This window comes from Rana temporaria, chromosome 6 (assembly GCF_905171775.1).
Source record: "Rana temporaria chromosome 6, aRanTem1.1, whole genome shotgun sequence".
NCBI lineage: Eukaryota > Metazoa > Chordata > Amphibia > Anura > Ranidae > Rana > Rana temporaria.
The window spans coordinates 109,427,365-109,452,929 of NC_053494.1; the positions used below are offsets into that span (position 1 = coordinate 109,427,365).

Consider the following 25,565-nt stretch of genomic DNA (forward strand, 5'->3'; position numbering starts at 1 on the left):
TGTACTGTAACACCAAAGTATTAATCCAGGTCTAACTGCAGTATAAATCGCAGCAAGCTTTCAAGACACTGAGCCCCTTCTTGTCGATTACTAGAGCGCCATGGAAAAGCATGGAAGAGTAACGTTTGGGACTTTAAATATACCTCTATAATCACTATACTACAGTTTACTGCCATTTGTTGTAAACCACTGCAACAAATATAAGTCATCTGGGTAGCAATGTTAGCACTACCAGGGTTGGGGCATTTTTTTACATTAGATAACGCACTCAGTAGAAAAAAAAAAAAAAAAACACAGTGTGGCCTATTTTTTTTTATTACTTAGATTGGAATTATTTCCTTCCACCATTGTTGCAACTTTAGTAAATATTAGATCAACACAATATAACCCAAGAAGAAACATGGAACCCCCCAAGACTAGCCCAGCTCATAATTTTACCCACTTGTCCCATAAATGCAACAAGACGACATCACTACATTCATACCATCACTAATCATATGCAATATATACCACTCTCCTCCCCTTCCAAAAAAAATATATTTTTAGACGGTAGTCGTAATTCTTAAAATGTACAACTTTTGATAAAGTTGGGTGAACCTACATAATTTGTTTCACAGCAATAGCATTTATATGCATATCATGAGCAGTGGAAGATCCCTTTTTTTTTTTTTATATAATCTTTTCACATTTTCAGTTCCAAAAATACAGTAGCCCCTGAATTACAGGACTTTTCTGTTCATTAAAATATCCAGAGTTCAGGTTTAAAACAATGCTTAAAAATTACAAAAAGTAATAAAACTAGTGAAGCAGAACACTTCTTTCACTGTCCGATGGATCAAAGTCCTCAGCGTGTTCGTTTTCTTGAGGAACAAATTCCATCTGTTGGTAGTTCTGCGATTCTTGATCCTGCATAAAAAGCTGCTCCTCCAGGAAGGAGCTTCCAAGTCCATACTGTTCTTCATGTGTACTGGTCTCTTCTAAGGAAACATGATTGGAGCCCAAGATAAACTGTGCAAACCTGCCAAAAAACAGAAGCACATACACATTTTTAGGAAGTATTCCGCAACATTTGAGGAAACAAAACATGGAAGCGTTACCTCCCACAACTTTAATTTCGCCTGTAAAACTATTTATCTTGTGAAGATGGCATAAGTGGACTTTTGTAAAACTTAATCCAACCTTTAATCCTCTTAGTAGAGTAAAGCACCTATATACAGTTGTGCTCAAAAGTTTGCACACCCTGGCAGAAATCATGAAATTTTGGCATCGATATTGAAAATATGACCGATCATGCCAAAAAAAAAAAAAAATGTCTTTTATTTAAGGATAGAGCTCATATGAAGCCATTTATTATCACATAGTTGTTTGGCTCATTCTTAATTCATAAAAATAAAAAATATAAAAACACCCAAATGGCTCTGATCAAAAAAGTTTACAGATCCTGGAATGTTTGGCCTTGGTACAGACACAAGCGTACATATTCGCCGGCACACCATGGAACGACAACTTCCGTCCAAAGGTTTCTGTAATGAAAGATCACATCACAAAGAAAAGTGCAATGTTTTGGAGATGCGGGAAGGGGCCCTGCATGGCTCCGAAACATTGCACTTTTCTTTGATGGGGCCCAACTGGTAATCGCTGCAGCACCCACCATTTTTTGAGCCATATCTGCCAGGAACGTGTGAGATAGGAATATTGACCAGATTGGTACAAACACACATACAGGTTAAAATGGCAATTAAAGATTAATTTCACACATCTGTGGCTTTTTAAAATGCAATTAGTGTCTGTACAACTAGTCAATACATTTGTTAGCTATCATGTGGATGCAAAAAGCAGGCTAGATATTGATACATGAGGAGCAGAAAAGAACTGTATAAAGTTCCATTTGTTACAAAGATTGAAAATGATATAAAAAAAACAATATCTAAAGCCTTGAGTATGCCAGTCAGTACTGTTCAATAACTTAAGAAGTGGAAAATGCAGGTATCTCTTGATACCAAGCCAAGATCTGGTAGACCAAGAAAGATTGCAGCCACAACTGCCAGAAGAATTGTTCAGGATACAAAGAAAAATACACAAATAACCTCCATAGAAATACAGGCTGATCTGGAAAAAGACGGCGTGGTTGCTTTTAAGGAGCACAATACGATGATACTTGAACAAAAACGAGCTGCACAGTCAAGTGGCCAGAAAGAGGCCAGAAAGAGGCCTTTATTGCACCAATGCCAAAAACAGGCCGGTGTTAGCTGTGTCATACACTTCTATGGAGGCTTTGGAGATGCTCTGAAGCTCGAAGAAAGCGACAGGGGGTATGATTTTTAAAGTAAAGCAAACACAACAGGTTAAACAGGAATGTAAACTAACCATTTTATTTAGTGACAGGGCTTTGATTGGCATTTATAGCACTATAACCACTTGCCGACCACAATACGTATATATACACACACACATTGTGGTTTGCTTGGGTTATAGCTGAAGATATCAGCAATAACCCCGTTTTTTTTTTCTTCAGTTGGCGGCTGGTTTTCTCATGAAAGTGATCCGAGCGGCTCATTAGCAGCAGGAGATGACAGTGTAAAAAAAAAAATTAAAGCGCCACCATCCCTCCGCTCACACACCAAAGCAGAATGCATACACAAGTCACGGACGTATATGTAAACGGTGTTCACACCCTTGCAATAATTCTAGCACTAGACCTCTCTGTAACCCTAAACAGGTAATGGAGATTTTTAAGTACCATCATTCCACAAGCATGACCAATTTTAAAGTGCAACATGCTAGGTATCCATTTACTCCGCATAACATCTTTCATGTATTAAAAAAAATGGGGTATAAATTGGGATAAATATATTGAGGCGACATAAAAAAATTGCAAAAATTGCTATATTATTCCCTAGGTTCTCTGCTAAAAAAAATATAATAATGTTTGGGGGTTACAAATATTATATGTAGCAAAAAATTAGGGATGCACCGAAATTTCGGCCGAAACAGAAATGTTGCCGAAAAAGGGGCGGGGTCATCCCGCTGGGTGCTGCACGTGTATTATCCCGGCGCGCTCCTCAGAGTCTCCCCTCTCTCCTGTGTACATACAGTACACAGCCTCCCTAGTGCCTGGTAATGCATGTCACACTGTGTGTCAAAGCTGGATCTGAATCGCCGTGCAGCAGCTGTAACGATGTCTCTGATCCAGCATCGCCGGCCGTCTCTCTCCGCCCGACGAATGACGCGGCTGAAGCTGTGACATTTCTTTTATTGGTAAGGCGGGGCCACCCATCACGTGACCCTGCCCCCTCTGACGCAAGGGGGAAGCCAGGCTTCCCCAGTGACGTAGCAGAGGGTGCGTCAGAGGGGGACGGGGTCACGTGACAGGTGGCCCCGCCTCACCAATAAAAGAAATGTCACAGCTTCAGCCGCGTCATTCGCCGGGCTGTGTCCGGCGGAGAGAGGCGGCCGGCGATGCTGGATCAGAGACATCGTTACAGCTGCTACATGGCGATTCAGATCCAGCTTTGACACGCAGTGTGACATGCATTACCAGGCACTGGCAGGCTGCACATGATGGGCACTGGCAGGCTGCACATGATGGGCACTGGCAGGCTGCATATCATGGGCACTGGCAGGCTGCACGTCATGGGCACTGGCAGGCTGCACGTCATGGGCACTGGCGGGATGCTGCATGTCATGGGCACTGGCGGGATGCTGCATGTCATGGGCACTGGCGGGATGCTGCATGTCATGGGCACTGGCACTGGTGAGGCTGCATGACATGGGCACTGGCGGGCTGCTACATATGGGCACAGGCGAGGCTGCATGACAGGCACCGGCAGGCTGCTGCATCTAATGGGCACAGACACTGGTGAGGCTGCATGAAGGGCACAGGCAGGCTGCTGCATCTGACAGGCACTGGTGAAGCTGCATTTGATGGACACTGGTGAGGCTGCATTTGATGGACACTGGTGAGGCTGCATTTGATGGACACTGGTGAGGCTGCATTTGATGGACACTGGTGAGGCTGCATTTGATGGACACTGGTGAAGCTGCATTTGAAGGACACTGGTGAGGCTGCATTCATCTCCTCTACCACATCTGCAGTCTCTGACCATATCCTGTACCACGTCTGCAGCCTCTGACCATCTCTTGTACCACGTCTGCAGTCTCTGACCATCTCCTGCATCATATCTGCTAGAGGTACACCGCATGGAAATTTTGCTAATACTATTAGCAATGTGTTATATAAAAATGTATACGTTTTATTTAAAATATAAAAATACATTTTATTTAAAATATATACTGTCATTTTTGGTATGGGTCATTTTCGGCCTGACTTTTTTTATTTCGGTTTCGTTTCGGTTCTGAAATTTCCATTTCGGTGCACCTCTACAAAAAATGCCAGAAAAGGCTTGGTTTTCTACATTTTGAAGTATAAACAAGCCCTAAGAGTCCATTTCACATTATGATGCATCATGATAATGCATGCACCATAAGGTTCAATACCAGTGTTGTTCTGAAACTTTGTTTAAAAAAAAAAAAAAAAAGGCAAAAGTTTATTTTTTTCTTCTCATTTTAGAAATATAGCCCAAAATCTTGCACTACCAGGCTATGCCCACCACTTGCATATTTACCGTCCAGGCGACGAAAGTCTAGAAACCACAAGCCAAGAGTTCAAGTCAGGACTGATGCAAAAATCACGGAGTTCCTCTAAAGCCTTTGCAGTCTCTGTATCGGCTTGTTCCCTGTATTCCTCTTCTGTGAGCAATTTCACAACAGGCTTCTTATGCATTATTAGTCTATCAGAGGAAACAAAAATAAAAGTTGAACACACCTTAAAACGGTTTTAAACACCAAAACAAAAATGTAATATATTGCTGCATACCAGTTTTTAGATGTGGTAGCTGAATTAATTTTCTTTTTCTCTACTTTATTTTCACCTTTTGATCAGGGCACTAACACACTCCCTGTTTAAGAAAGTTTGTTCATTCGTTTTTCTAATCATTAGTGGGTCAAATCAATGATCGTTTGACAGCAATAAGGAGAGACTTTCGAAGAAGCAGGATGAGACATTTTTCTCAACCAAAGGAATTTCTAACAGTGTATGCTCTTTGTTTGGTAAATTGTATTCACTCACTGAGAATTTCTGTACAAATTTACCTAACGATTTTGATTTAAAATTCTTCCCATCTATGGCTGGCTTTTGGCTAGCAGATTTACAGTAGACGGACTTGACTAACACATTATAGCCGACTCCAGTTACGACTTTTTAAGCAGTTCGTTTTTTCACCTTTTGGGATAAAGGTTTTGCATAAATGAAGTAGACCATTGTAAACACCCTGGTCAGGAGAATGATCAAATAATGTGAGGAGGGGGAGGGCCAAGCTGCGCTGTGTCTATAGCCTGGCTTAGGAGTGCGCCTGCACATGCCCCCCCTAGCAAGTGGCTTGCTATCGGGGCACAACGAGAAGAGGAGGAGCAGAGAGCACCAGTCTGTGACCCCAGAAACAGAGGGAAGAGACCGCTCTTTACAATATTCTTGTGCAGAGCAGGCAAGTACAACATACTTTAGTATCGCTTAATGAACACATAGGGAATATCAGGAGAGGGTTCATGGGCCATAACGTGTCAAAGCATTAAGCTATGTTCCATAATAAAGATACAACAGGAACCCTCTTCATGGGTATTAACAAATACGGTCTGCACTGGAGAGATAGCTATACATAAAGAGGGAAATATATTGTGTAGAAACTAGATGGATCTGTGAGCGAAGGGCATTTATTCCTTGTGGCCATACATTGAGTTGGATGTCAACTGTTTTAATCAATAACCGTTGATATGTCCCATTCTGCAGACTACATTTATTTAAATTCTTTCATTGTCTCTGAGGGCAACATTTCTTTCTTCTTTTTTGCCCATCTCTTAAGTTAATGCTCTTTACAGATCTGGCTTAACATATAAATTGACCCTGTGTGGCTTTACTGTTCAGCTCTCTGACTAACTTTTTAAACTTATTTTTGAAGTGTTTACGATGTTTCAGTTATGTGACTGGAAAGAGTCAGTGATCACTGACTCTGGACATTCGCAACAGTAAGAAGCCGGATTACACGGGCAAATGCTCGGTATCGGTATAACCCTAGTAACAACAGTGTACTACTATGGGGAGGTAGTACAGGGGCCACACATTGGTGCAATCTGTCAATTACTGATCACTGCACCGGCCTGCTGCCAGTACCATGTGATCACTGTAACCAATCACAGCAAATCACATGACAATTGTAAACAAATGTGTGGCTTCCTTTCATGCCATCCACTGTACACAACTGTGCTGCTAGCTGTGATCGGTCACAGTGATCACATGATATAGACAGGGCCAATCACAGTCTATCTGTACCATGTAATTAGTTTCTGACAATTACAACAAACGACACTGAATAAATAATTTTTACTGAATGAAACTGGTTGCTTATACCAATGAAAGTGGTATCAATCATAATTAAAATAAATAGAAAAAGAAAAATTATAACTTTTCTTTCACATACTATCGCCAGTCAGTGTCCCTGCTCACCGCCACACCAGTTATATAACACTGTAACTGCACTAATGACAGAATGTAAAGGAAAAAAAACAAATTGTGATTTTTTTTTTTAATTTGCCAAAAATGATGACAAAAAAATTACAACTTCAAAAAACTCACCATGCCTCTTACCAAATACCATTGTTTACAACTGCCATGTGATCTGTTGTGATTGGTCAAAATTTCCTTTCGGGTTTGTATTTCTAATTTATTATTTGTAGATATTATTGGCAAGGATTTCGAATAGCAGACATTTACACCTAAAATCTTTTTGAACCACTAGACAAAGCTGTTCTTCACCAGGCATTGCAAATAATTCTCCATTGGGTGACCTTTGGATGATCTCTGTGGCTTTGAGCTGACTTCCTGTCCTGGTCTTTGGGACTGTCCTACTAGACACACTTGTCTAGTAATGCTTTCTATATATTTGCGCTTTCTATATATTTGATCATATTCACACGGTGCACAAATGTATTTAACATTACAAAAAAGGATTAGTGTGACAAATTTATGTTGTATATGGTTTATGTTATGTTTATATTAATGTGTTCTAAATGGTTTGTTTCAACCCTCTAATGGCCACTTTTGCTGAACAGTTTGGTCTTTTAAAAGGAAGTTGAAAAATAAACATACTGGCAGGATCTCCAGGTGAAAATAAATGAAAAAAGCCTAAAAGAAAAAAAACTAATGCAGCCACTTTTGTTCACAGCTTGTAGAAGATCAGTATGAACAGTAAGTTTTACCAAGCTTTTCTAAAGTTTTTGGCAATCTTTGCTGAAGTCCTTGGGGTTCATTTACTCCTGCTTTGCTCTCTGAAGTGCGATTCAGGTTAGGCAAGACAATGCCTTCTCACTGGCAGTTTTAACCCCCCAAATGCCGGACAGAGGTGTGTGTTGTGCGTGGTTGCAGAGTGCCCCATTCACTTGAATGGACCATGCTTGGAGGGAGGTATTGGCCATCAAGCGCGACAAGGAGCATCATTCCTGTCATAGCAGCAAAGCATCACGGCTGCGACCAGCGTACACCCCCAGCCGCTGCAGCAAAAGAGGGAGCAGTTGAGGGGTGGTAAAAAAACATGAATCAACCACTGGGTTTTATCTATAAATCACAAGTGTAAACAAGCCCTTAAAGCACCATTTATCTCTAGTTGGGGAGGAATGTTAAAACACAGACTTTAATGGGATTGCAAATTCCTATTGATTTTTTTTTTTTTTTTTTTAAAGACTGTGCTCCTCTACTTCAACAGGATTCTAAAGGGAAGTGCTATTAATTGGTGATTACCATTTTACTTTCTTAAACAAAGACCACTTCTGGTGCAGATACCTAGCTGTAAGGATACTATAGACATGGTATAGAAAAGTACCAACCTTTTCACATAATGAAGTACTTTAAAAGAATAGTAGAGACCCTTACAAGAAGCAAGACCAGCTATGAGTGTAAAGGCAATCTCGGAGACAGCGAGACCAAAGTAAATCAAGAAGCAGGCTATTATCTGCAGTGTCCAGGTGAATAAGGTGATAGTCCGCTCACTGCTCAAGGGCCCATGTTTATAGCAGGATACAAAGCTCAGAAACCCAACTGTTGTGAAATATCCTAGGAAAAACAGATGACATTGTTCATAAAATTGTAAAATAAGAATTATGCCATTACTACTTGTACAGTTTGTATTCTTCCAAAATTAAAAAAAAAATGTCAATGAAAGCCTTTAATTCAGGGGTGCCCAACCTTTTGAAGAGCGAGGGCTACTTAAGCAACTTGGTAACCAGTTGAGGGCCACAATGAGCGGAGCGGGCGGATGACAGGTCACGGCTACTCTATAGGCCCTCCTATCCGCCCAGATGAAAGAGGATGAATTCTCTTCTGTTTTTGCGGGCGTAAACTGACATCCGTCGCTCTATAGAGGTGAATTAAGGGTCCCATTTGGTTGGGCCGATGACGTGAAAAGGGCCCAAGACTGCTTTCACACTAATGTGCTGCGGTTTACCCACACTGCAGGTGCAGCGTAGTGTACCCGTGTCTATCCTGCGGGTTATCTGAACTTTGCCATAGACTCCCCCTTTGGCAAAAGCCAGCGCTGTAGAGGAAGCATCGACTTATTGGGCTCTGCTCTGCAGCCGCTTTCTTCCTCTACCACTGGCTTCATTCACAACACTGATGCTGTGGTATGGCGGGTCGGCAATCTGCGATCTGGGCTTGCCAACCCTCCATTCCAGAGAAGGAAGTCATGAGCCACATCAGAGGGTTCCGCGGGCCACATGTTGGCCACCCCTGCTTTAATTGGCGGGGCCCAGGACATTACCTGTCCTGCAGAGTAGTAAAGATCTGATATAGGACCAATGAAGAGTCACTGAAAGTTGTACTTGCTGTGCCATTGCCATCTGTTTCTGTATCAATTTACTGAAAATATTCAACAGAATCTGCATAGAACTTTTTCTGATACCTTCACTGTGAATTCAGAAACTTGTGTCGGGGTAATTCATGTTACAGCAAAAGATAAGTCTATGTGCATTGGGGTGTATTGTCATTTGTTCTGAATGCACCTAAACAGCATATAAAAAACACCTGCCCTATAGCACACAAAGGCAGGTTCATTTTTTTCCCCCAGAGTAGAGACCAGTGTTAATTTTGAAATAACCCTCTCTAGCAATACACACAAAACTGAGCATGTGTAGAGATGGATCAGGGGCAGTAGAAGGGGAGTAGAAGGGCAGTATCAGAGAAAACAGGACCAACCAGCCTTTTTACACAATGCAGAGGATTAACCCCTCAGGTTTCGCATAGCGTATAACAAGCATGCATTTACTGCATATACAGACTGATTTTACTGTTGTGGGTTTAGTAACACTTTAACCTGAAAATCTATAACACCAGCTCGGCCATTACCCTGCTCAAGATGAGTCAGAGAGAAACCACATTACAAAGTCATGCATTGATTGTAATATTTCTTCCCATGCTCAGAAGTACAGATTTGATATATTCTAGCTTTCTTGCTCATTTTAGCAACAATATTGTTTTCCGTATAGTAGAAGCAATCTTACCCAGTACATAATGCTTGTTTTCGGGCCATATCCAAGTAAAGTTTTCTTTGAGGAAGTGCACAGAATATGCAGTTAAAAAGAGACATGTGACGGCCAAAAGCCAAAATGTGCTGTGCTGCAATTACAGCATGAAGAGTAATTAGTACAGTTTATAGCCTTTCATTTATTTATGATCAACAAATGACTTAGAGAAATAGCAAGAGACAGATATGAATCGATTACTGGTCTTCAGAGAGTGATCCACTTTACAAAGAACAGACACACACGTAATGACAGGTTGGAAATAAACAGAATCAAGGCCTGTGTCCATGGCATCAGTCTGTGAGGCTTCTGAGATTGTTCACAATTTATTGACAAGTGCATTTGAACTGCACCAGGGTTTGCATTTTCATAGACTTGTGTCTGATGTGAAACAAAAACCCATCCACACCGGCCCTTAACATGATTCATGCTTGTGTGCTGCAAACATTCTGTTTACATCAGACTTTGTTGTATTTACAAGACTCAGAGCCCAGACATGAATACCTTTATAAGCGAGATTCTGTACCTCAGCCATACCACTGATTTAACAAAAAACGAAAATCAAAAGTCATGCATTTATAAAGCAAAGACATGTACTAAGAGGGCAAAAGTACTCCTCCTACAGATCCTATACCTCTCTGTGTATCGCTATCGGCGAGTATTTGAAAAAAGTATCGGTACTTGTCTTAAAAATTGGTATCGGGACAACCCTACTAAAAATGAGACACTCAATTCAGACCGCTTTCAGAGATGATTGACAGGTGGTGACTGCTAGTCTTCAGCTCATTTTTGTTGACAAACGCGCCATTCATTCTAAATGTATTTGTTGGCATCAGAATTACAGTTCAGCTGCACAGCAATTTAAAGTGGAACTTTACTCAGGAAATTAAGTTCTAATAGCTATACCTGCAAAAGGGCCTGCCTGAAGTGATCTATGTAAAACATAAAAAATAAATGCCTATACTATACTGCAGAACTCACTTATATTCACACATAAATATCAAAAGACAACTGAAAAAAATTGTGTTGCGCTGTCAGGAAAATGTCCAATTCAATATATAGTGTATAACAAACAAAACAATAATAAAGTCCTACAAACAAAATATCAAAGTTCACCAAAAGTGTGAAAAATCTTTATGCAGCAGGCAGGGATACAATAGATGTGTGGATCTTTAAAGGGAGGCTCCCTCACCGTATCACGGGCATTTGGTTAAGCTCTACTCGTGAGCTCCCAAGCGGAGGATACTTTCTCTGTTTGGGGTTTAATCCAATACAATAAAGGCATTTTGACCTTTACCTGGTGACCAGCAAGTCCCATTTGAAAATTTTGCAAGTAGATAACCTGTGTGGAGGGGTGTTATATCTTTAAAAGGCTGAACTCCAGCCCTTGCGGATGTGCCCCATGTACATCATATGTTAACCTACTGTTTGGTGTCCCTCTGCACTTTCAGACATCTTAAAATGGAGCTCTATGGTTCACCCACCTATACTTTCTGGTAAATTTACCAATCTCCTATGAATTAATATCCACTTCCTCCCTCTGATAGAGTGGCCAGAGATTTTGGCTTCCGTGGGAGGTGTGGCCTCCTCTGGCCCAGTGTTGGGATTTGGACGCCATTGTTATCTGGTACCTTTGGTCTGCCACTAGCTAGGATCTGTTCCCACCCAAAATCTGTTTTTCAAGGTCAATCAGCAATCTGTCCTGAGGAAGCAAATGTTTGCAAAACACATTAACAAGCATGCATGGAGGAGTTTTTGACTTGACTTTTGATATCTACTTATATTGTCTTCTACATGGATGGACCTTCATATGTCTTATACGATTGGATCCATGCCCCTATGTCTGTAATTGGGTACCTGTTGACCTATTGTTAAGTAGAGGGTGTTAAAATGATTTTAGTATGTGTGTGGTTTTAATAATTGTAATAAAGATTATTTTGCTTTACATGCACTGCCTCATGTTGTGCCCATCAAGTCCGTTGTTTTTTTGAGATAGTATATTTTACTTTCTCAATCCTTTTTCTCTTCATGCAGCTACTGTGGCGCCAACTACCAATTGATTATAATGCTGCATACTAAATCCTTAGACCCCACAACTCAAGAGGTCGGCTTTTAAAAGATGGCAAATGCAGCATGGATGGATGGATGGCTCCAGCAATCTTCCTCTCACACCTCAGCAAGCTTCACTCTCTCATGAAGGGCATACCCCAAAAGTGGTCACTGGATCACTTCTCAGAAACCACAGCAGAAAGCATACCAAGGAAAGAGCAAGTAAATCCCATTGTGAACTAGACTCCATTGTCCCTTGGAAGGCATCCCGTTGGAAGAAACATAAGAAAGGTGCAGCACTTGCGATTTAAAGTGTACAGGGACTTTATGATAGGACCTATCTGCACAAGGAGGAACCTACTTGACCATTAGAAGATTGGTGAAAATGCTACAGATATCCAATGGGCCCTAGGCTGAAACAAACCATACCAGGAACATCCCCAGCCATGGTATGGGAGAATCTGTCCTTTTCTTCATATGAAATACCTTTTATGGAGAGAGTACTACCCCAATGTCCGTTGGTGGATTTGCTTCATTTATGAAAAGGCCTCCAGAGTTGATGTTCCCAGTTTTTGGCATCTGCCAACAAAAGCACGTTTGACTCATATGTCTTTTTGAGTTCAAACTATCTGGTAAGTTTTTACCTGATCTGATAGTTTCATATCTATGCCCAACTGACAAAAGGCCAGAATCCTACTAATTACATATTTTTGCGGATTCCACCCTCTGGAATTACACCAGGAAACATATGTCTTCCAGATTCTATAATAGATGAGCCAGGAGGCCGGCTTTCTAGCATTAATGAGAGTGGAGAGAACTGGGCCCAAGAGCCCACATTTCTTCAAATATGTAGGTTTCAACAGCCAAACCGTCAAAATTTAGTTTTCGTAAGGAACGATGGAACACTAGACCCTGCGGAGTACGATTTTGGTGTACCAGGACCTCTAACCACCAACTGAAGCCCTGGCGCACCCTTGAAGATAGGTGCATTGGTAAATCTAGAGCAGGGATCCTCAAACTACGGCCCTCCAGCTGTTGTAGAACTACACATCCCATGAGGCATTGTAACACACTGACATTCACAGACATGACTAGGCATGATGGGAATTGTAGTTCCTGAACAACTGGAGGGCTGTAGTTTGAAGACCCATGATCTAGAGCCTGGATTCTCCTGTTCCAGGCAGCCAGGATACTGTTTTGAAGCAGTCTCGAATGAAACTGGGCATAAAGGGATGGCCTTGAAGGAGGCTACCGGTTTCCCCAATAACTTCATGCAAAGGCGAATGGATGGTCCCTTCTTTGCCTTGACAATGTGGACCAGTTCCTTTAAAGCTTTGATATTTGGCTCTGGAAGGAACACTCTGATTTGGGCCATGTCTATGATCATGCCCAGATACTCCATCCTTCTTAGGGGCTGTAGAGAGGATTTATGTAGGTTTAGGATCCACCCTAAATGCTCTAGGTATTTTTCCGTACTGAGCACACTGTAATTTAACCGTGCTACCGATTGCTCTACTAGAAGTAAGTTGTCTAGATAAGCTGTCACCGCTATGCCCTGCACTCTTTGCCAAAAGAGGGGGCAGCACCTTTGTAAACACCCGGGGTGCAGTAGCCAAGCCAAAAGGCAGAGCCACAAACTGGTAGTGGCGGTGTTCTACTGCGAACCTTAGGAACTTTTGGTGAGCGGGATGGATAGGTACGTGTAAGTATGCGTGTTTGATATCTATTGATGCCAAGAATTCTCCGCCTTGTAGGGTGGAGACCACCGATCAAATAATAGGATTTTTTATTACAGCTTACCTGTAAAATCCTTTTCTTTGAGTACATCACGGGACACAGAGTCTTTAATCATTACTATCTGGGTTATATTCCACCTTCAGGTGCTGGACACTGGTGTAATCAATTAGAACAGGAAGTTCCCTCCTTATATAATCCCTCCCATACTGGGAGCACATCAGTTTTTGTCGCAAAGCAATAAGTGTGCCAATATCCCCAAACAAGAGGGGTGGGGACTCTGTGTCCCGTGATGTACTCAAAGAAAAAGGATTTTACAGGTAAGCTGTAATAAAAAATCCTATTTTCTTTATCGTACATCACGGGACACAGAGTCTTTAATCATTACTATCTGGGACATCCTAAAGCAATGCCTACTGCTTGGTAATGCACCCCGCATGAAGTGCTTACTATCCTGGTAGGGTGCACCCCAACAGAAACAGAGGGAAGCCCTCTATTTAACCATAAGCCTGAATAATAACCTGATGAATCAACATTTGACAATAGTTGATTTAGACGCTGCCTGCCCCTTGCTGGGGCCTCCTGGTAGCGCAACAACTGCAGTCTTCTGTATTCGAGCAGCCGCTTCAGATAGGTCTTGACCTCTCGTACTCCAACGAGAGAGCGTGTAGCCATTTTAATAGCCAATCTGAACACTGCCTGCCCACATCTAGGGTCTTCTGGCAGCAAAACAAAACGTTAGGTTTCTATATCTGAAAACCTTCAGATAGATTGTTAACTGCTCTCATCTCTATTGAGAGAAAAACAATAACCTTCCTACCGCGGACCAAGGTTTTGAAAAAGGAAGGCAAGTATATCTTGGATTCAAAAGAACACTAGATCCTTCTAGTAACTAAGGTTGGGTGAGGATTTAACATTACCCTTCTTGTGAAAATAATTAAGTATGGCTCTATACAAAGAAAGTTGCCAATACTTTCTTGCAGATGCAACCGCAACCAAGAACACCAATTTCCTCTTTAGAAGAATGAAGGGAGTATGGTGCATCAGCCCAAGGTGCTAACCCTGTAAGCTGACACAACTAGATCCAATCTTCCGAGCCTAAGGGCGACCTAACTGGCGGACTTATACACGTCACCCCTTGTATAAAGGCCCAGATCAAGAGTGTGACACAAGCGACCCTTAAAAAAATTGACAAGGCCGAGATCGGATCCTTGATGGAACTTAAGGCTAGCTCCATCTCCTTTCCAATGTAGGAAGGCAAGAATCTTACCTAAGACATACTACCAAGGATGCCACCCCTTGGTTTCACACCAGGAACATGGGCCTTCCAGATCCTAGGAAATCTGGTCCTGGAGGCCAGCTCTCCTGTATGAATCAAGGTAATTGCCGCTGATTCTGAAAAGAATGCGGGCTATAACAGCCAGACAATTAATACCCCTGTATGCAAGACAGGATGTAACCCTGCGAAGCAGGCCTGGACAAGCCATAAGGAGCCCTGGTTCCTCTACGATCACCTTTGCTGTCCCTGCACAGTCAGGTTGCATGGGCTATGCCGGAGCAATTAGGTCAGCTTCCGTTCTTCTGATGTAGCATGGAAGCCATGAAAGTTGAGGCCCTGGGGGGAGAAAACACATAAACCAGCGACGACTGGTCCCCCAGGATCACTAACACATCTGTTCCGCATGCGGGTGGATCCTTTGTCCTTGACACAAAGTTCAATTTCTTGCTGAACCTGGACGTCAACACCCCTTATGTACAGGGTACAGTTTCTGTGACATTTGGTCAGAAACAAGTTGGGGTGTAGAGGTTAATCCCCCGGACATAATCGTAGACGGCTCTAGCGAATCGCCTGCCAATCTAGTATTCCATGAAATGACGATTGTCAATAGGCAAGGCACAAGCTCCTCCCTGGTAAATAAAGCAAACAACCAGAGAAGCATTGTCAGATTGTATTCAGACAGAGCAACCCTGTAACTTAAACGTTCAGGCCCTTAAGCCAGATGCTCCATCCGTAGCTCTAGAAGGCTGACAGATAAAGCTTCCTTGGAGCATGACCACCTGTGCTGTGGTCTCTTCCAGGCCTGGATTCTATCCCTAGAGGCCAGCCCTCGTAACCTGCTCCCAGGTAACTGGTATGAAGGATCTTCCCTTCTGTCAATCATTCAGTTAAAAAACATCAACTGAAATTCCAGCATATCCCTGGTACCAGACTCCTAGGATAATGCTAGGTTAGGATCCACTTGTTCCAGGCCAACCGAACAATGTTTATATCAGCTTTGAATAAAACTGAGCATAGGGAACTGTCTCTGAATGAAGCCAGCATATTCCCACTAGACTGGCATCCTAACCCAGGAGTTCCAGATATTTAACCATGCTTGACTCCCCAAGGCCCAGCCATGCTACTGACTGATCTGTCAGCAGGAGTTTGCTTCAGTATGCCATTACTGCTATACCCTGGGCCTTTAGCTAAAGGCGGGCCCTAGCAGCCTCGTAAATAAACACACCTGCAAATGGCTCCTCATATGTGCATGTGGCCAGCTTTTAAAGGCCATATGCCTCTATGGAAGCGTGTGTACATGGAAACATGACATCATACAAATATGTTTTCTGCAAAAACATAAAAGGGGGCGTGCTGCATACACGCATACATATAGCATGTGAGCTATGAATAAGCATCTTGCAAACAAGTATGCGCTATGAATGTGTTGTGCAGCATTGTGCAACATGTACCCCTGCAGACACGCCTATGTAAGGCCAAGGAATCCTGTATAATTAAGGAAACCAAATTTTCATGCCTCATAACGCAAAATTTAGGCAAACATGCATCCTTATGCGATTCAGCAATTTTCATGCGATCCAACATCTATGCATCTTAAGCACTCCTGTGCGGACAAGTACCGTTGTGTGACCAAGGATTCTTGTATGATCGAGCACCCCTGTGCGATCCAGCATTCTTATGCAATTAAGCATTTTAATGCGATTTTTAGCATTTCTGCGGCTCTCTGTGTGACCAAACATGCCTGAGTAATCCAGGACTCGGGTGATCAGATAACCATGTGTGATCCCGCATCTTTATGCACTCCAGCATCTTTATGCGATGTCAGGCATTCCTGTGGAAACAAGCCTCTCTGTGTGACCAAATATCCTTGGGTAATCAAGGACTCGGGTTATCAGGTAACCATGTGTGATCCCGCATCCTTATGCACTTAAGCATTTTTATGCGATTTAAGGCATCCCTGTGGAAACAAGCCTCTCCGTGTGAACCAATATCCTTGGATAATCAAGGACTCGAGTTATCAGGTAACCATGTGAGATCCCGCATCTTTATGCACTTTAAGCATTTTATGCGATTTTAGGCACTTTGCTGTGATTAAACACCCTTATGTGACCATGTAACATCATACAAACAAAAAAACATGTATATTTATGTGATCAACAATAAAACATGCTTTGTTACCTGTTTTTACCCCACATGCATTTTGAACATTCCAAACTCATGTATATCATGCAAACATGCGGACTGGTAAAGAGTCAGTTATACTTTGCAGATGTGCGTCTCCCCAAACCTGCAACATTAGCCATGTGCACAGCAGCAACTGTGCACCCCCCCTCGTTGTGCATTCGGTTAGCCTGAAGCCAACACCAGGATGAGGACCTTATAGAGACAGAGGCTTTGGCCGTCTAGGCTGAGGGAATTTATATGCTGCTTGAATCTCTGAAAAGACTGCATCTGCAACCAGGGCTTGTGGGGCTTCTGATAGATTTCCCCTCATTAGGCCGACACTTGCTATATGTTCTCTGACAGTGAACCTTCATCAGGTCTTTCAATCCCCTGGTTTGAGGATTTAGAGCAGGGAAAGGGACACACCCTGTTTTCTGCTTGTGAGGCTGTGAATATAGCAGTTAACCTCTTATAGACCCATAGATGCAATGCAACAAAACATATGCAGAGAGACTTCACTGTTGGGGGAGGCTACAACGCCTGACAGGGCTGATCGCTCATTGTGCGAGCTTTCTCCTAAGCCAAAAACAGAGGAACTTAACCCTGGTGCATCAACAGCTGAACTTAGTCTAGCCAATAATGCCTGCTAATCTGCACAGCCAGATGCTGAGTAGGTGTCTTAGATGAATCTGTATCCAACATCCACAAGGTGTTTACGTGCCCAAGCTACTGTGTCCCCCTGGCTTTACCGAGCTCTGACGTCTGGGCCTATCGAAGGGGCCGCCCTGCGTCTGCCACATCGCCCCCCTGCGCGCACGCACGTGTAGGGAATGGTGGAGGCGGGGGAGAAGGGGATCCCCCAAGGAGCGCCGTGGACCCGAACTACGAGGGCCCCCCCCATCATGGCAGAGCCTGAAGCAGAGGAAGTAAGCCGCACCATAGATCAGCTAACCTTGAGCTTCCATTCCTGGAAAGCATGGTAAGTGAAACACCAGGCATGCCCTCTTTACTGCCTTTAGTAGTGGAAAACAGATAAGACATGCAGCTACTCATGGCCATCCAGCCCTCTCCAGGGAAGACATATGGGTACTACAGCCATCCTGTCTTAACAGACATAGTGGTCTCTTTGCTCAGGCACACCTGCATTATAGGCAAGACCCACTGGAGAGGACTCGGATCAGTTAGGGGAGGTATATGGGTGCCAGATCCATTCTGTCTTCAAAGACATAGTGGTTAAGTTGCCCATGCATAGCAGCATTATACAGGCCACCCCATAGACCCCTAAAAAAATGGAAGACCTACTGTCGAACCAAGTTCCGTAGGTACTTCCGTTTACCTCTCCACGCCGCAGTGCATTACCTATGCAATTGACTAAAGTACTGGAGCCCAGGGTCCAGCTCTCCAAGGAGAAGCATTATAGGCCAAACCTCGTTCTTCTTTCCGTGGCCCGGGTACAATCACCTTGGCTATGAAGCACTTCGGACGGATCCGGATTCTATGGAGGCTTTTTAAATCCAGGAAGGATCCCTCCAGTGGAGCTCCTCAGAGCACATGTTCACTCGTGACCAACACCTTAGACACTGGCGAAAAAACTGATGTGCTTCCAGTATGGGAGGGGTTATATAATGAGGGAACTTCCTGTTCTAATTGATTACACCAGTATCCAGCACCTGAAGGTAGAATATATACCCAGATAGTAATGATTAAAGACTCTGTGTCCCGTGATGTACGATAAAGAAAGTTTCCATTCGGAAATGGTAAATGTTCAGAAACGGATTCAGAGCTTTTAGATCCAGAATGGTTTGGACATCTCCATTTGGTTTTGAAACCACAGAGAGGTTTGAATAAAACCCCAAACCTTGCTCTTTTAGGGGGGCTTCCATGATTACCCCCTGAGACAGCAAGTGATCCAATGCTTGGAAAATAGGTTTTCTCTTTAATGGATCTTTGGAGATGGTTGAGTTTAAAAAACGATAAAGGTGGGATTTCTCGGAATTCCAACTTGTACCCTAGGGATACTGTGAAAACTACCCACTTGTCCTGGATCTCTGTCTGCCAAGCTGCTGCAAACTGCCGAAGCCGCCCCCACTCGGCCAAGCGGGGGCAACCCTTCACAAGGGGGCTTTGTGGTTCTGCTTGTTAGTTCTCTGACCCCACGGCTTTTTTGGACCCTGGGCTTGACTCTGGGTTTAGCTCTAGTGGCTGGCTGAGAATGCCATCGCCACTGTCTGGAGGTAGAGGTTCCGGGAACTGGGGAGAGAGAGAGAGAGCGTTTAAAACAAGGGAGCTTACTCTTCTTCTTATCTGGTAACAAAGTAGTTTTACCACTTGAAATCTTTTGGATATATTTATCCGGATCATCCCCCAAAGAGTCATTCCCCATAAAAGGGGAAACCGGCCAAAAGCTTTTTACATGGAGCTTCTTATGACATCGTAAAACATAAGGCCTTAGGCAGGTTCGCCCTTAGTTTGACCTGATCTGGGGGGGAAGCTCTTTAAGCCCTTGCTTCACCTATTCCCTTAGGACCTGACACATACCAACTGCTGCCACAGCAGGTAGAGTTACAGCGCCAGCCATAAGAAAGGAAGATTTAAGTAAAGATTCCAATTTCTTTTCAGAAGGATCTTTAAATACCTGAGCATTGTCTACAGGACAAGTTAGGTTTCTATTTACACAGTTAGGTTTCTATTTACACAAGAAATAGCCACATGTACCGTAGGCAGTTTCCATTTCTTAGCAAACTTTTCCTCCATAGGATGAAGAACATTAAATTTTCTTGGAGGGGAAAAAACGCTTATGTGCCTAAATCAGGTTCTCCAATAAGGCCGGGTTCACACTAGTCCGACATACGCTCCGACATTGGGAGCTCATGTCGCATGACGTGTGAAAAGCAATGTTTCCCTATGGGAGCCATCTTAACTGGTTCGACACATGTCGGTCCGACTTTGCAAACGCTCCCTGTACTACTTTGGTCCGACTTTGATCCTACTTCAGTCCATTGAACATCACTGAAGTAGGATCAAAGTCGGATTGCAGTCTTGCACGCTCCGACTTTGGCATGCGACTTGTACACTGCTGATCTTGAAGGGGAACTCCACGCCAAATTTTAACAAAAAAAATGGCATGGGTTCCCCTCCAAGGGCATACCAGGCCCATGGGTCTGGTGCGGATTTAAAGGGGAACCCCCCTACGCCGAAAAAACTGCGTGGGGGATCCCCCAAAATCCATACCAGACCCGTACCCATGCAGCAGCCCGGCCGGTCAGGAAAGGGGGTGGGGACGAGCGAGCGCCCCCCCTCCTTAACCGTGCCAGGCCGCATGCCCTCAACATGGGGAGGTAGGTGCTATGGTGCAGGGGGGCGCACTGCGGCCCCCCCCCCCACCCCACAGCACCCTGCCCCCATGTTGATGAGGACAGGGCCTCTTCCCGACAACCCTGGCCATTGGTTGTCGGGGGCTGCGGGCAGGGGGCTTATCGGAAATAGGGAGCACCCTTTAACAAGGGGGCCCCCAGATACCGGCCCCCCACCCTAGGTGAATGAGTATGGGGTACATCGTACCCCTACCCATTCACCTGGAAGTAAAGTGTTAAAAAAAAAATAAACACGCTACACAGGTTTTTAAAATATTTTATTAGTCAGCTCCGGGGCCCCCCTCTCTTTTACGAGGGGGGGCTTGCTTCTTCCGACGTCTTCTGGGGGGGTCCCAGTCTTCACCGTCATCTGGTTCTCTTCCGCCGGGTGGGGGCCGCTTTCTTCTTTAGCTCTTTCACAGCGGTCCCCTCTTGGGCTTCCTCCAACGCCTTCTGTCGCCTTCTGCATCCTTCTGCCTTCTTCTTCTTCGCTGTTGACACATCGTTTCCTTCCGCTGTAATGGCGTGTGCGTGGCTCGCACCGACTTATATAGGTCTCTTATGACGTCACAGTCCCATCATGCTCCGTGCACCCGGAGCATGATGGGACTGTGACATCATAAGAGACCTATATAAGTCGGTGCGAGGCACACGCCATTACAGTGGGAGGAAGCGACGTGTCAACAGCGAAGAAGAAGGCAGAAGGATGCAGAAGGCGACAGAAGCCGCCAAAGACGTCGGAGGAAGCCCGGGAGGGGGCTGCTGTGAAAGAGCTAAAGAAGAAAGCGGCCTCCACCCGGCGGAAGAGAACCAGACGGCAGTGAAGACTGGGAACCCCCCCAGAAGACGTCGGAAGAAGCAAGCCCCCCCTCGTAAAAGGGCCCCGGAGCTGACTAATAAAATATTTTAAAACCTGTGTAGCGTGTTTATTTATTTTTTTAACACTTTACTTCCAGGTGAATGGGTAGGGGTACGATGTATTCACCTAGGGTGGGGGGCCAGTATCAGGGGGCCCCCTTGTTAAAGGGGGCTCCCAGATTCTGATAAGCCCCCAGCCCCTGACAACCAACGGCCAGGGTTGTCGGGAAGAGGCCCTGTCCTCATCAACATGGGGGCAGGGTGCCGCAGTGCGCCCCTCTGCCCCATAGCACCTACCTCCCCATGTTGAGGGCATGCGGCCTGGCACGGTTAAGGAGGGGGGTGCTCGCTCGGCCCCACCCCCTTTTCTGACCGGCCGGGCTGCTGCTCGGATACGGGTCTGGTATGGATTTTGGGGGGACCCCCACGCCGTTTTTTTGGCATAGGGGGTTCCCCTTTAAATCCGCACCAGACCCATGAGCCTGGTATGCTCCTGGAGGGGAACCCATGCCGGTTTTTTGCTTAAAATTTGGCGTGGAGTTCCCCCTCAAGATTCATATCAAACACAGTGCCTGATATTGGCAGGGATCCAAGTCGGATCCCTGCTCATTGAAAGTCGGACTTCAAGTCCAGGGCAAAGTCGGATCAAAGTAGTATCCTGTTCATGAAAATCCGATGGATGTAGGATAAATGTAGGACCAATGTAGTATCAATGTAGGAGCATTGTCGCAGAGCAAAGAAGGATGAAAGTCGTGTAGTATAGTGTGAACCCAGCCTAAGCCTAGGTTCACACTGCTGCGAATTCAAAATCGCGGTAAAATGCAATTTAATGTAAATCGCGGCCCGAAATCGCAAAAAGTAGTACAGGAACTACTTTTTGAAATCGCAGATGCGGCGTCGCACTGATTAGGACAGTGCCATTGCCGACAATTGCCGCCGATTTGAGATGTGATTTTACATGTCAAATCGCATCTCAAATCGTTCCAATTGTACCCAGTGTGAACCAGGGCTCAAGGATGAACAGGAAAGGAACATGCAGCCTGTGGGTATTTTAATGAACCCAGGGATGAGACAGGTGATTCAGTGAACCCAGACAAGGGTAATTTGAATTTGGAACGGACTGCTTCCGCATAATATTGATTGCACCTGCAATTTAAGAACCTGGGAAGCAGAAAAGGGTTCATCTGATATTCCTGAACCATCCGAATACTCCCTATCCCCTGATGGTGCATTATCCTCCTCATCCTCATTATCAGAATTTTCTGAAGGAGGATTAAGGACAACAGAAGTGGACCTACTTCGCTTTTTGTCCTTCTGTGAGGACGCTGCCATTAAAGTAGCAATTCTCCCTTCCAAGTTGTTCAGAGCTGCTGATAAATGTCCTCAGTGACATATGCAGGAGCTGGTATAACAGGAGAGGCTGCTATGCCTGATAAAAGGTAATGGCTCATCCTGTGCAGGTGCTTTAGGTCTTGCAGGAGAGGATGGTACTAGGCAGGAATGGCTAGAACCTTCTGATTCAGGTGGCGATGCTTTACTGGCCTTTTTAGCCGACCCTGTATTTCTCCTATAGGAAGACATAGTCCCAAGCCAAAGCAGATGTACAAACAATGCATACACTACTGTGTTAGTTTAGCAATCTACATAAAGTAATGCAACTAATCACACAGCTTTGATGCCGAGTAGGTGTCCAATAGAGCCTGAATCCAACCGCAGAGAAGCTTACGTGCCCCAGGCTGCTGTGTCTGTGCTCTTAGAAAGCTTTCTGGTGTCCGAGGTAATTTTTTAAAACCTCCCACCCTGTGCAGTAGAGCGGCGCACACGTGCATGCTCGTATGATCGTGCCCCCTCTTCCCGGCCGTGCACTATAAAAGCGCACGCGTAGGGGAATGGAGGGTCCCCTATAGCAGCTTACCTCACCAAAGAAGGTTACATTTGCTGGCTATGCAGAGCTTGCAGCAGAGAAAGCACGTTGTCCGAGCCGCAGCTGACACTGACTTCTCTTGGAGCATGGTGAGTGAATATCAGCTCTTTACTCCCTCGAGTGGCGGATATAGGTAAGACACTCTACTCAAAAGTGGAAACTCCTTTAGATGTGTTTTTCTTAGGATCTTTTCCCATTTACCTGATCCCCGCCGCAAGACTGCTGAAGACCAGACAGTACCAATCTTCACCCATCACGGCAGGTATGTTGTGCCAACCTTCAGGGATATGGGTTTCTACTTAACAGATGCCTCTTCCGTGGGCCTTGTAAAAGACTGCCAGAAAACGTTTGCGCTTTTTTCATATAGCAAAAGTACTGGATCCCAGAGTCCAGTCCTCAAAAGAGAAACATTACAGGCAACAGCTTTGGTCTTCTGTGAGGCCCGGGTACCATACACTGGTGAAAAAAATGAGGTACTTCCCTTATGGGAGGGGTTATATAGAGGGGAACTCGTCTTCATTGGGTGTGCCAGTGTCCAATCACCTCTGGTAAACTATACAACCCACTATGCAATGATTAAAGGCTCGGTGTCCTGTGGTGAACAATAAAGAAAAGTCATTTTGCTGCGATTTGCATTTTTTTGGCCAATTTATTGTTGGGCAGATTAAAAAACGCAAATTGCTGCAAAAACACATTACATGCTTTTCTGCAGCTTCTCCATGGAAGTATATTGAACCAAAAAAACTAAATAGCACAGTTTTGCATTAAAAAAGTCCTTGCCCTTTCCAAATACAAAATGTATCCCTTAGGAAATCATGTAAATGCACTGTAGTGCGTTTCAGCAAAAAGCACCAAAAAACACAGAAGTGTGACCCAGGCCTGAGATGTTTGGTAACATAATGGGGTTAAAAAAAACTAAAATTAGTATAAAAAGAGCAAATAATCGCTACTGTAAGGGGTTCATTTTTTACTGTGAAACAGTGAAAGTAATATTTACAGTAGCGATTTGCTCTTTTTGTACTATAAAAAGGGACAATTTTTTTTTCTAACCCATTATGTTACTGGCCGATTAATCGATTATGAAAAAGGTAATCGATTAATTTCGTAATCGATTAGTTGTTTCGGCCCTAATTTGAACCAAAACATACAATCAAGGCTGGAAATGTATTGTACATAAATGTTAATTGAAGAAAGTGAAAGTTTTTGGGACCAAGGAGAGGGGGAGATTTACAGTGCCTTTGCGAAAGTATTCGGCCCCCTTGAACTTTGCGACCTTTTGCCACATTTCAGGCTTCAAACAAAGATATAAAACTGTAATTTTTTTTGAAGAATCAACAAGTGGGACACAATCATGAAGTGGAACGAAATGTATTGGATATTTCAAACTTCTTTAACAAATAAAAAACTGAAAAATTGGGCGTGCAAAATTATTCAGCCCCCTTAAGTTAATACTTTGTAGCGCCACCTTTTGCTGCGATTACAGCTGTAAGTCGCTTGGGGTATGTTTCTATCAGTTTTGCACATCGAGAGACAGAAATTTTTGCCCATTCCTCCTTGCAAAACAGCTCGAGCTCAGTGAGGTTGGATGGAGAGCGTTTGTGAACAGCAGTTTTCAGTTCTTTCCACAGATTCTCGATTAGATTCAGGTCTGGACTTTGACTTGGCCATTCTAACACCTGGATATGTTTATTTGTGAACCATTCCATTGTAGATTTTGCTTTATGTTTTGGATCATTGTCTTGTTGGAAGACAAATCTCCGTCCCAGTCTCAGGTCTTTTGCAGACTCCATCAGGTTTTCTTCCAGAATGGTCCTGTATTTGGCTCCATCCATCTTCCCTGTCCCTGCTGAAGAAAAGCAGGCCCAAACCATGATGCTGCCACCACTATGTTTGACAGTGGGGATGGTGTGTTCAGGGTGATGAGCTGTGTTGCTTTTACGCCAAACATAACGTTTTGCCTCGTTGCCAAAAAGTTAGATTTTGGTTTCATCTGACCAGAGCACCTTCTTCCACATGTTTGGTGTGTCTCCCAGGTGGCTTGTGGCAAACTTTAAAACGACACTTTTTATGGATATCTTTAAGGCTTTCTTCTTGCCACTCTTCCATAAAGGCCAGATTTGTGCAGTATACGACTGATTGTTGTCCTATGGACAGAGTCTCCCACCTCAGCTGTAGATCTCTGCAGTTCATTCAGAGTGATCATGGGCCTCTTGGCTGCATCTCCAAATCAAGTCTTCTCCTTGTATGAGCTGAAAGTTTAGAGGGACGGCCAGGTCTTCGTAGATTTGCAGTGGTCTGATACTCCTTACATTTCAATATTAATCGCTTGCACAGTGCTCCTTGGGATGTTTATAGTTTGGGAAATCTTTTTGTATCCAAATCCGGCTTTAAACTTCTCCACAACAGTATCTCGGACCTGCCTGGTGTGTTCCTTGTTCTTCATGATGCTCTCTGTACTTTAAATGGACCTCTGAGACTATCACAGTGCAGGTGCATTTATACGGAGACTTGATTACACACAGGTGGATTCTATTTATCATCATTAGTCATTTAGGTCAACATTGGATCATTCAGAGAT

The 25,565-nt window shown here is 44.0% G+C and overlaps 1 protein-coding gene across 2 annotated transcripts in view; it reads right to left on the reverse strand.

The window, feature by feature from the left end:
* Positions 1-292: 292 nt before the first annotated feature.
* NEMP2 (nuclear envelope integral membrane protein 2) overlaps positions 293-25,565 on the reverse strand; it is a 72,512-nt gene continuing 47,239 nt past the window's right edge. For both annotated transcript variants that reach the window (XM_040357171.1, XM_040357172.1), the window contains exons 6-9: positions 9,607-9,721; positions 7,936-8,161; positions 4,626-4,790; positions 293-1,018 (exon numbers count right to left, since the gene is read on the reverse strand). In XM_040357171.1, the coding sequence (XP_040213105.1) occupies positions 799-1,018; positions 4,626-4,790; positions 7,936-8,161; positions 9,607-9,721 (726 nt within the window). In that variant the 3' untranslated portion in view covers positions 293-798. The remainder of the gene's footprint in view (positions 1,019-4,625; positions 4,791-7,935; positions 8,162-9,606; positions 9,722-25,565) is intronic.